At 44.9% G+C, this 13,022-nt stretch overlaps 1 protein-coding gene across 2 annotated transcripts in view; it reads right to left on the bottom strand.

Moving 5' to 3' along the window:
- The window catches only part of COBL (cordon-bleu WH2 repeat protein), a 243,286-nt gene that overhangs the window by 21,705 nt on the left and 208,559 nt on the right, over window positions 1-13,022 (bottom strand). For both annotated transcript variants that reach the window (XM_012650646.1, XM_012650644.1), the window contains exon 8: window positions 7,344-7,653. In XM_012650646.1, the coding sequence (XP_012506100.1) occupies window positions 7,344-7,653 (310 nt within the window). The remainder of the gene's footprint in view (window positions 1-7,343; window positions 7,654-13,022) is intronic.

Consider the following 13,022-nt stretch of genomic DNA (forward strand, 5'->3'; position numbering starts at 1 on the left):
TGGGAGGACAGCTCCCTGTTGGCTTAGCAGGAGAGATCTAGGTATGTGTCCCAGAAGAGTCAGCCGTGGGTAAGAAGCATCTGCCTATGTGGGCTTAAAGTATACGTGCACAGATGTCTTCCTGCAGGGCTTTGTTCCCCACGTTAAAAAAGTAAAAAGACAGGGAAAATTAATATAAATTAAATAATTTTATTTAGTTTTCTAGGGATAGGAAATAAAATTAATATAAAAATTATTTCTTTTTATACCAGATTCGGTACATATTTTACACTGAAAACACATCTCAGTTTGGACTGGCCACTCGTTAAGTGCTCAGTAGCCAAACATGTACTGGACAACGTGGCTCTCCAAGGTCTTACATGTGTCTTCAATGCTCCTTTGTAAATGTAGTTAGAAACTTTCAGAGTTCTAGAAGGAGTATAGAATACATAACATGTTTCTAAACCTTCTCTTGCAGCCACACAGTTCTTATGCAGTCATCTTCTGGTATCTGAGGGGAGGGAGATGGGTTCTAGGACTCCACATGGATACCAAATCCATGGATGCTCAAGTTCTCTCTATAAATGGTGTAGTATTTGCACATAACCTAGACATGTGCTCCCATAAACAGTCATGTGCTGCATAATGACGTTTCAGCCAATAAGGACCACATATACAACACTGGTCCCAGAATAGCAATAGGTGTGTAGTAAGCTGCAACTTCTAGGTTTGTGTAAGTACATGCTGTTTGCACAACAAAATCACCTGACTCACTTCTCAGAATGTATTCCCATCGTTAAGTGAGGCATGACTATAATTAAATAATCTCTAGATTACTTATAACACCTAATACAATGTAAATGCTATGTAAATAGCTATTACATTATATTTTTATTTGTATTGTTATTTTTTATATAGTTTTTTTTCAAATATTTTCAATCGACAGTTGTTTGAATCTGCAGACACAGAATAAGTGGATGTAAAACCTGCATGTAAAGAGGCCCAGCTGTAGTTGTAAAGTTTCAGGGTTCTAGACAGTGCTAAATGTTTCCAAATGCTCCTGTGGGCACAAAGTTCCTGTAGTTACAAGGGCTCCAGACATTGGCTGCTGTGACATGGGTTTCTTCTGAGCCTCTCGGCTGAAGCCCTCAGTCCCATACGGCAACCTGAGACCATGAGCCTGCAGGTGACAGCACAGCCTCTTGCAGAGCACTTCCATGGCCACACTTCCCACCACTCATTAACAAGTGGGGACTTAGAGGGAACTTTAGGGGTTGCCAGGCAGAGGGTGGGAGCAGTGGGTACTTCAGGGAGGCTCCCTTTGCCTGGAGAAGCTACACTCTCTACCTCTGGTGGCTCTGCACATGAGTTCGGTTTGGCCCTATTGTCAAAAAGGAAAAACGAATCCTGAAACTCGCTTATTCAATCTCTCTCATTTTCTCCTTACAGCAGCAGTCCCCAACATTTTTGGTGCCAGGGACCAGTCTCATGGAAGACAATTTTTCCATGGGGGGTGGGGAGGAGGCAGAGCTCAGGCAGTGATGCGAGTGATGGGGAGTGGCTGTGAGTACAGTTGAAGCTTCACTAGTTCGCATGCTGTTCACCTCCCGCTGTGTGGCCCAGTTCCTAAGTTTCATGGCAGACGGTTTTTCCACGGAAGGCAGGTGTGGAACTCAGGTGGTGACATTGGCCCAGTTCCTAAAAGCCATGGACAGGTACTGGGCTGTGGCCCAGTGGCTGGGGACCGCAGCCTTACAGTATTCCTGCAGAACTGATGTTCCCAAAAGAAACTTCAGAACTCAGAGTTCCACAGTATTTATACACAGACAGATAAATGGCCTGATTACAGCATGACTGCTTTCAGGATTCAAGGGTTTAGAAACAATGCTAGTTCCCCTGTTATTTCCCCAAGTAGGAGGCAGCAGTTCTTCTGCCTGCTCCCATCCATCCATCCATCCATCCATCCATCATCTATCATTTCTTTTCAAACAAAGATGTTATAAAAAAGAGGAATATTATCAGAGCTAGATACGGATTATAAAGAATACCCAACAAATCAAATTTCTCCTTTTCCTCAGTCAGTTGTAAATACCACCACCACCAACAGTAATAATAACAGTTACCTTTTTAAATTCTGGTGATGTGCCAGCACTATTCTAAGGGTGAAGTACTGCATATCTCAATTTTACTGACAAGGAAATTGAATGAGAGGTGAAGTCACTGGGCACACTGTTGCCAGCATGGGTAGTTCTGACCCTAGGTGATTTTTGCATTCAGTTGTTTTTATTAGCAATGCTCGCCAGGGTCAAACACAAAGATGATGCCTCTGGAAAGAACTCCGTGAGTCAGTGCAGACACAGTGGTAACCTGCCCAGGGCAGAACTGTGTCTGAGGCATGCGGGACCCTCCCTGAGGGCCACCCAGGTGTCCCCAGAATGAGAGGCAATCATCACATGCAATTTCTGCTGTTCCTGTTTAGCCCCTGAGCTGAATTCTTCCTTAAAGAGTTTATTTACCGGCTGTACTAAGTTTAGAGGAAGCCTCCGGGAGTTCAATGCTCTGCTTACAACGTCAAGTTTGAATTGAAGGCACAGACATATTTTGCAGTGAAAAATTATAATTGGATCAAGTCAAATAACTTGCTGGACAATATATCCTTTTCGAATTGCAGCACATACAACAGATTTCAATTATTGCTAACCATTCACACTTTCTCTTTTTAAAAGACCATTATTTATTCTTGAGACTCTCCAACTTAAAGCCTCAGCTCTAAGGGTGTGGGATGGAGCCCCCAGTGCTGCCCTTGGTGAAGCAGGGGCTGCCGTGGCAGTGACTGAGCTTCCACATACAACTGTTTGAAACCAGAGCAGTGAACTTCCCACTTGGCCAGATAGTACAGGGCAGTTTTTGGCTGAGGCCAACCCAACACCGTGCTCCTTGGACAGGTGGCAGAGCTCTTGAGGTAAACGCATTACCTCCAATTTGTCAATGTATGAACCCAGGCAATCCTAGCCAAAGAAGCCTAGATGACTTTGACCTTCACAGTGTACAAAGGAGAAATAGTCAGGAAAACCAGAACTTAACTCTATAGACCTCACACACTTGGGTCTTCTCACGTGACGGAGGATCTTAATGGTGTTCACTAAGTACTCGAGTAATGGGGGTGGTAGTAGAATGTACCACTCGGCAGATTGGAAAACCATGAGCAAGCCTTACGTTAGTGGTGAGAGGCTCCATCATGGAGACTTTCTGCAAGCTGAGGGTGTCTGTGACTGTTGGGACAGCTTCACAACCTATCAGAATCCGCTCCCAGCCTAGAGGCTTGGCCTTGCTGGTCACGGCAAAGGGTGACTTCTGCTGTGTCTGAGCCCCTGAGATCTGGCATTCAAAGGGGATGGACAGGGCGCACCTCGCAGCCCAGACCTGGATCAGCACGGTCTGCCGTGTAGGATGAACACTGGTTCTGGGAACACAACTGGCTACCTCAGGATGAGCTGCAGGAACTGGGTACCAGGATTATTCAGTGTGGAGCCAAGAGGCTAGACTCAGGGACCAGGCATTGGGTACCAGTAACAATGGTAATGCCCCGTCCTGTGGCCCACTTTATCACGGTGCTACTGGGCACATGTCTCAGGAGCACGGGGGGAATCTAGGTGCTGAGTAAGGACACTCTGCAGCCTTTGTTAATGCTGGCCATCCTCCCCGGGAGTGTGGGTTGTCAGAAACCTTCTCTTTTCCACTGGTTCTCTCGATCACTAGTCTCTGAACATGGATGCTACTGTTCAGTGTTCTGATACGTCCTTTCTGTGTGGCTGGCCAAGGTCAAGCCACAACCCTTTGAACAGCAGTGGGTTCTGAGCTTTCAGTGCCCTGGCACAGGTTCTCATCTCACCGAATGTGGCCACCCGACAGGCTGGACATCTGCAGTGGGTCACCCCCAAGTTCTGCTGCCCGGGCAGCCCCTGCAGTCTGTCTAAACCCCAGTCCTGGCTCCTCCAGCCCCCACTGCCCTCAGGGTGCACAGGTGCTCGGCCTGGTTTAGCGCAGATGAGCACACAGAGCTTGTCCCTGGAATGCACTGTTTTCATCAAAGAGGCAGATTCTCACTGTGTCCATGTAACAGATGTGTGTATCTGTACATGCTCTGAGTGTGCCAGGGCGATGACATGTGACAGTATTTCCCAAGGAGTGCTAACAGGAGCTCATTGTAGAGAACATCAAGAGGCATCTCATAGAAGAAAAATTTAAACTGGTTTCTATGCTGCAGAATTTGTAAGAGCCTTTATGAGCTCACTGAGCCTGAGAGGAGCCTGTGATGGCCCCCCAAATTTATGTGCGAATAGCTCTTTTTCTGGTGCTACAGCTCACTGATTACCTGAGTAGCTGCAACTGTATTCCGAAGTGGGGAAATAGGCAAGTAGAGTAACATTGTTTACTCTGAAGCAGAAGCGGAATGAGCAAGGCATCCTTCAATTGTCGGCAACGGCCATACCCAGTATGCATCTGTGTTTAGTTTCACCTTGAATGCTTTAACTGGTTGCCAGTGTTTAAAATTTGGGAAACTTCACATAAAAATCTAGATTTCTGGCTTCTTTTCCAAAACTGGCCCACACTGGGTCTGTAATCCAGGTGGCAACTGGAAGGAGGGAGCAGGGCTGCTCTCCTTAGAGAAAGCCGGAGCTTCCTACCACCCCTGTGGTCTCTCACCTGCAGCCTCCCTCAGCCTCACCTGGTTCCTGCTGGCCACTGAGCATTCAATTTGCAACCCTTCCTTTGCACCGTAGGCACTGCTTTTAAGTAATCCTGAAATTTACTAAAAATTATGTATTTGGAAATAGATATGTGATATATCTTGCTGAAATCCAAGTATGTCTAATTTGTCAGTTGAGATAATTCCTGTAAAAAAAAAAGCCCCCCAAAACTATTCATTGCATGAAAAAGAAAAAAAAAGAAAGAAAATTAAAAAAACTACTATAGTCACTACATGAAAGGGTAGAGTTGATCCCCACTCTTGGACAAATAAGTTAGCACACAGACAGGGCTGAGGGCTCAGAGGCCATCTTCACTCTCGTTGGACTGACGGACTGGCCCAAGCCCAGGAAAGGAAAGTGATCTGTCAGGGCAATTCATCGCCGGTTTCCCAAACTATCAGCAGTAGCCCTGACAATGGATACTACGTAGCAGACCTGCAATGTGTCCTGTATCCTCCCGTGCTGGGCATTTCATAGACTCATGACAACTGGATAGGTGGGAGGCATTACCTGCAATGTGCATAATAAAAATGCAAAGGTTGGCAAAATTAAGTGGATTCTCAGCAGCCAAACGACTAGTGGTGGTAGGACTCCACTGTAGGTCTGCCAGGTTCCAACACTCCCTCCCTCCCCACCAGACTACTTTCAAATTCAGTGGCACCACACAGATGAGGGCAGAAAAACATGCCCTGTTCCCTGTTTGGATAAAGCATCAGGTTCCAAAGACTCAATGATTATCCTGGCTGTGGCCATGGTCAACATTAACTCCCATATTTGGGTAGAAATCAGCAAGATTTTACATCAAGGGTCAGCACCAGCAAAGCAAACTATGAGTCTCGTGCGCAGCATCCCCAGGGACACAGAGTTAAACGTGTCTGATTAGTTTCAGATGTGGAGCTCGAATGTGTGCAATCCCTGTGCAAACTAGCAGAACAGAACTGAGATTACAGTAGAAAGTTATTTTTCTTTATGTTAAATGATAACAGGGAAATGTCATAATTTTTCTCTGCTTTCACAGAGGCAAACAACGCAGGCCAAGTCCAACTAAACGCATCTTGTGTGGCGTGGAGGCAGAAAGGGACCAATTGCTGCCTTCTAATTTCCTTCCTGATGAAATATAAACTTGGCCTTGGAGTTGTCCTTAGAATTGAAGAGCTACACTTTACAATTATTAGGGAATGTATATAGCAACATGGGAAAGTGCTCATGATAAAATGTTAGATACAAAGAAATCTAAATAAAATATTCTTGACAATACATTAACCAAATAAAAGGCTGTGCGTTCGTATGGATGGGGTTGGAACAAAACGTGAAAAATATAAAAGCATTCATTTTAGTGATTGACCCATGAACTAACTCTTTAATCATTTTACCTTATTTCTATTAACATTTCCATAATGTCATTTGATTAGCTCTTAGAGTTATCTAAAAGGTACAAATAGTTAACGGGCTAAAGAGAACAAACACGCCTTTCCGCGTAAGAGTGAATGAAAGGAATTACGACAGTGTGGGCTGGCCTGAGACAGACGAGTTACCAGCGCTCTGGAAGGAACGCGAAACAGACCAGTGCACATTAAGAAACTGGATATATGACCAAAGTGGAAGTAGGAGTCAGTGGGAAAAAAACAGATTTCTTCTTCACACAACACCCAAAGTAAACCCCAGGTAGAGCAGAGTCCAAATGTGAGAAAGCAACACTAAAAGTTTCACGGGACATTCAGACTATCTTTAGTCCTTCAGGGTATGGGAAGGATCTCTTAAATACGCATCATATACATTTAGGAGAAAAAGGACACATTCAGTGATATTAAATTAAAAGACAATCATTGTATAATAAAAGAAAAAAAAGTTAAATTCAAACCACAGACTTAGAGACTCTCCATATGCAAATGACTGCAAAGGCTATGAAAAGGTAACACATAAAAGAGAAGACCCAAGTTGCTAATAAACATAAGACAAGATGCTCATCCTTACCATCAGAGGACCGTAAATTAAAGCCACGTGAGATGACATTTGATGCCTACATGGCTGGCAAAGCTTAAGATGCCTACTAATCTTCAACACGGGCGTAGAGGTGGAATGAAAGGACGTTGCAGATGCCAGCCAGGGGGCTTGTCAACTGGACAAGCATTTTGCAGAGCAATTTGTCAATATTCCACAAAGTTGAAGATGAGTCTTTCTGATGTCTAATAATTTCTCTTCTAGAAAGCTCTCTACATGCAAATAGAGACATGTACAACCTGCTCATTGTTTCCAGTCCCGAAAAACTGGAACAACCTAAGTGTCCATTAATAGGAAAATGGATAAATACATGAATGAACAACACATGCATCATCATGCATAAATCTTAAAAACGAAACGTTGAGTAGAAAAGTGTACTGAGAGTATGGTACCATTTGTATAAAGTGTCAAAACAAGTAAGACACTATTATTAATACATAGTTTTTATAAGTACTTGCCTATCTGAAAACAGTGTGAAGACAGGATTGAGGATAACAACCCCCCACATCAGAGTGTGGAGACGTCTGTGGAGGGCTCCTGGCATACAGGGGACCCTGAGAGACAGGGGTGTGGCTCTGAGTGACTTCCCTCACCACCAGTCCCACGACTCACCTCAGATGTGAGTTCCCGCAGCCATTCCTCTCCCAGGAGGGGCTCTTTTGGGGACCCAGTTCCGGGGTTCCAGCGAGGTCCTGGTCACTGCAGTCCTCCTGGTCGGTGGCCCACTTGTCTTTGGACTTCACACTGTCGTGCTGCGAATCCAGAGACACGATGTCGGAGGGGGAGCTCATCACCCCCGAGTCCTCGGTTGTGTCTTCTGACGCGAAACAGCTGCCGACAGACACTGTCTCCTCAGCCTCGGACAGTACCTGCGGGGCTCCGTCCAGGCTGCAGGGACTGCCGGGCCCCAGGGGCAGGCTCACTGGACAAAACACGGCAAGGATAGGTCAGCCCGAACCTCTCAGTTCCACACCGTCTAACAAATGCAACATCAGTGTGTCTGACTCCTCTGAAATTTGGGATTCAGGGCGCTCAAAATAAAGGAAGACCCTCATTCGAACACAACTGCTTCCTCCCGAGACCTTTTAACTCAGAAGGAGCCATATGTGTACCTGTGATTAAGAGCGAAATTTTCCCTCAATCATTGGTGTTTGATTCATTGGCCTTTAAAAGTTGTATCCTCTCTATCCATGATTATGGGCAAACACATTTAAAAGTTCAGACTAATGATAAATGTAATAGTTTTAGTCTGACTTTTGGTTTAATTGAACTTGTTTTAAAATGAGATCTTTTAAAAAACATTAAGAACAGAGTTTTTAGACAAATAAACTTAGAAATAAATAATCCTGGTTTGGAAAACTGTGACAAAAATTTTGTTTCCATTTGAAATCAAACCCTCCTCTTCAGCTTCTGACTCCCCCTTAACTCCCACCCCTGAGACGAGTACCCCGGTTGGGGTCATCTGGCTCTCCTGAGCACTGAATGCGATTTGCTGCGGCAGGTCAGTGAGGTGCGCGGAGCTGCGACTCACCATCCAAGCCTGTTCTGCTAACGTCAACGTCCGTGTCGGGAAGGCTGCAGCCGCCCTGCACGTCCCCCTGGCTACCGGGAGGTACGTTGAGTGTAAGTAGTTGAAGTCATATTTTTTTCTTACTGAGCTTCCAGGTTCTAAAATCACAGAAAGCTCTATGCATAGAGCTGGGGTTTGAAGGACAAAAATACACAACTCTAGACCAGATGTACACCAGAGTTGTTGTTTTTTCATGTAGAAATAGATTTTAAACTTCAAGACACTTGAAGACATGTGATCTAAGCACTGTTTATGACAGTCTAGAAAGCAAGGACTGTGTTTTGTTGTAGTTCCAGTGATTTTTGTTTAAAAATCACTCCTCCGCTGAGTGGTCATTGGACTCCTAAAGTAAATAAAGGCCCACAGACATCTCTGAGTGCACACTCCACATAATCATGCCCTGATTGTGAAGTGACATCATAACTATACTCGGCATCACCAAAACTCTAACTGGACAGCAGACTAACAACATATAATTAACAAAACCGAAAGAAAATCCCTTCTTTCTTTGGCTTTGGTTTAGTTGAGATCCTGAACAATGAAACAAACAAAAGAACAAAAGTTTTAAAGAATACACATTTCACAAGAGAGCTCACAGTAAAGAACAGAAGGAAAAGAGGCCTTGTTTAGAGAAGCACAGATGCACAGGTGACACACTGAATGCAGTGAGTCTCGTCAACAGTAACCTCTTGCAGTTTTCTCCCAGCTTCTGCTGTGAGGCTCTTAATTAAAGGGCAAATCTGGAGAAGAAACACTGCCTGTACAGCCCGAAACTCCTTCTGCCAAGGGCTTACTGAAAAGCTGTCACACCCAGGATGGCCGCCGACTGTTCTCGCCCTGCAGCCCGCACATCGGCTGCGACGTCGTCCCGCAGCCAAGCCCACCTCGGACTACTGCAGCCACAGGGCATCCCTGTTCCTGCCATTCCTCTCTCGCCTTCCCTTGTGCCACCATCACTGAACAATAAAACCAACACCTTTTTTCTGTCTGTGTTGTATTTTCACGGCAGCATGATGCCGTGAAAAAGAGCACATAGCGTTCAGGTCACAGAGACCTGCATCTATTGGCTGTGCCCCGGCAGGCGGGGGAATGAGGCCGCCCACAGGGGCTGTGTGTCTGGATGGAAAGGGCCCCAAGACGGCACCTGGGGACACAGACTTCCAATCCAAGTGTCTGGGCCCTAAGGCGACTCTCAGTGTTTGAGGGGACAGACATGTACACAAAGAATGACAATGGCTACGGTACTGCCAACTCTAGGTGCACTTCGAGAGGTAGAGTGGGGCAGGTGATCTGGGTGCAGGTGATTTGGTACAGGTGTTGGCACATGTACCAAATACATGCTTGGTCCAGCCTGGCTCTCGCACTTACTGCTCCAGTAGGTATCGCTCAAGCGTGGGGCAACCTTAAGAAATCCGCCCCCAGCCATCCTCTCACCCGTCCCGTAAAGGCTTTGGGACCATCGGGCCAGGAGGTTAGCCTGGCACACACATCCCCTGGAGGCATGGAGTGCATCAATGGTGCGGGGACTCCAACCCCGCCTCTATGCCTTTTCTATCCAGTTGTAAGATCAGGCATGCTTATCTGGGCTTTTTAAATGTCCCTCAGAAGTTTTGAGGCAAAAAAAGGTTGAGAGCCAGTGGTCTAAATTAAGCCAACTGTAAAACCTTAAATCGACATGGTGCAAGAAGTCATATACTCAGCACATACGTTACACCGTCTAAAAGATGCCTAATGCCGAGTGCTGTTACCAGAACTCCCCTCCTGCCCAGGCGAGCCCTCCAGTTCCCTTCCCAGGGGCCTGTGTGGCCTGGGCACAGCCCATGACCCCATCCGTGCCTGCACCAGGAGCTGAGCAGATACGTAACGGGTTGAGGCAGGGGAGTCACCCAGGAATGGAAAGGGCAATTGCATAAATGTCCCAGCAGAGAGGGAACATGGGTGCAAGGCCATCCCGCACCAGCGGTGGGACGTGAACAGGGAAGACAGGGCAGACCTTTTGCAAGTGATGCCTGAACCAAGCTCAGAATACAGGGTGGGGGATGCTGCAGCCAACCAGAGACAGCCCAGGGGCCCGGACTGTGCAAAGAGAGCACAGGGCTCGGTGAGCAGCTTTCTGGGGAGGGTTGGGTGAGCTGTCAAAGAGTGCAGATTTGAAGAGAAGAACTGATATTGCTAAGAGGCCCCAACCTGGGTTAGCCTCAGATTTCTGGTAACTCCTTGCTGCAGTCAGCTCTGTCTGTCTGAGCATCTTTTGTTTGGAATCAGGCACACCTGTCTAACTCATCCTGCCCCACCCCAAGTCTCTGTTCTTCTTTTGGTGGTCTTGGTGACTAACCCCATGACCTGTAACATGTTTTGACAATTTCTGAATGAGATAATGGTGCAGGAGACGAGACGTTTTTTTCTTCATCAATTCTAAATATAAACCCGGAACATGAAAGAAAAACTTGGAGCTGCTTTGCTGCGACAAGGGTGGGGGCCAAGGTCCTGTCCCATTTCCCACCCTCCACACAGCACCACGGTGGCTCCGTGGACCAGCCTGACACCCACGGGCAGCAGCAGCAGCAGGAGGACTGAATGAGGGCCCCAATCCCACCGTTGGGCCCAGTACTCTCCCCTTTCTGCAAAGTGAGCAAGTTGGTTCCAGTAAGCTCTAAAATCCCTTCTTCAGAATCCTAGAAGAAAATGTAGGGAAGACTCTTTCAGACATTGGCCTAGGCAGGGAATTTACGAAGAAGACCCCCAAAGCAATCACAGCAACAACAAAAATAAATAAATGGGACCTGATCAAATTAAAAAGCTTTTGTACAGCCAAGGAAACTATCATTAGAGCAAATAGACAACCTACAGAATGGGAGAAAATATTTGCCCGCTACACATCTGATAAAGGGCTGATAACAAGAATCTATCTAGAACTCAAAAAAATCAACAAGGAAAAAAATCAAACAACCCCATTAATAAATGGGCAAAGGACATGAACAGAAACTTTTCAAAAGAAGACAGAATAATGGCCAGCAAACATAAAAAAAATGCTCCACATCTCTGATCATTAGGGAAATGCAAATCAAAACCACCATGAGAGATCACCTAACTCCAGTAAGATCGGCTTTATCAAAAAATCCCAAAGCAACAAATGCTGGCGAGGATGTGAAAAGATAGGAACACTCTTACACTGCTGGTGGGACTGAAAATTAGTGCAACCTCTGTGGAAAAGAATTTGGAGACACCTCAAAGAGCTACAAGTAGAACTACCATTTGATCCAGCAATAGCACTGTTAGGCATCTACCCACAGGGAAAAAAAGTCATTCTGTAATAAACACATCTGCACTCGAATGTTTATGGCAGCACAATTCACTATAGCAAGGATGTGGAAGCAACCCAAGTGTCTGTCAATCCATGAGTGGATTAATAAAATATGGTATATGTATACAATGGAATACTACTCAATTATAAGAAATGACAGTGATCTAGCACCGCTTATATTTTCCTGGATAGAGCTTGAGCCCATCCTCCAAAGTGAGGTATCACAAGAATGGAAGAACAGGCACCACATGTACTCGCCATCAAACTGGCACTGACTGATCAACACTAAGGTGCTCACACAGTAGCAATATTCTTTGGGGGTAGGGAGGTTGGGGGTGGGTAAACTCACAACTAATGGATGCAGTGAGTGTTGTATCAGGGGAAGGGCACATCTCAAATAATGGCTGGGATGTGGCAAAGTCATAACACGTAACCAAAATGTTTGTACCCCCATAATTTCCTGAAATAAAAAAAAATAAAAATAAAAAAAAATAAAATCCCTTCTAGACCTAGGACCATATTCACCCTTTGAAATTCCAAATAAAAATGTAGGATATAAACACTCTGACAGCTGCCTGGTGACTAATTAGGAATCTTAAAAGGAATACATTGCCTTTATCCTTCCTGCTATTTTGTCTTCCCTAAGAGTGTAAGTCATTATTTTTGAGTTAATTAATGCACTGGCAACTTTGCTATTCTTTTAAGGCATGAACAATATTTTCAACTAAAAATTGCAGAATTTTTGCAAATGTGAAAAAACACACTCACTTTGTCTTCAGCAGAAGCCTGGTGTAAATTCATGATTAAACGCTCTTCCAAAGGAGCAGCCGCAGAGCCTACGCACGGAATATTAACCCTTCCATTGACTGCCACCTAAATTACATAATCCCATGGTTCAAATGCCATTATGAGCATCTAAATGAGAGCTTTGGAAAATTCTCCAGCCCAAGTATAAAGGAGAAAACACTAACTTAGGGCTACTAGTTCCTCAAGTTGAACACAACCATTCTCAATTTGGTATAAGTTTGGTTGAATTTTACTTTTACAAAGTCAGTAAAGAAAATTTCATCACTAAAAATAAATATTTTCCAAGTACTTTTGTAATGGGTTCATTTTTATTTTTGTTTTATTAAATATAAATTAAAGATCTTGTATCTTATGATATTGCTTTTTTTGTGGTTAAGGAAGGAGATTTCTCAAGAGTCAGTTTCACCAAGTGTATATGGCCTAGAGAAAATGTTTCAAAGGAAGACAAAATATCTCCCCAGCCCACACTGATCCTGTGGTTTCCAAACACTGCTCACAGCCAACAAGCAATGTTCATCCTTCTTTTTGAACCTACATTGATTTAGTTCTCTATGTTCCAAGGCCCTTGGAACAAAGGGAAAGGGCAATTGCATAAATGTCCCAGCAGAGA

Source organism: Propithecus coquereli, unplaced genomic scaffold (genome assembly GCF_000956105.1).
Source record: "Propithecus coquereli isolate 6110/MARCELLA unplaced genomic scaffold, Pcoq_1.0 Scaffold336, whole genome shotgun sequence".
Taxonomy (NCBI): Eukaryota; Metazoa; Chordata; class Mammalia; order Primates; family Indriidae; genus Propithecus; species Propithecus coquereli.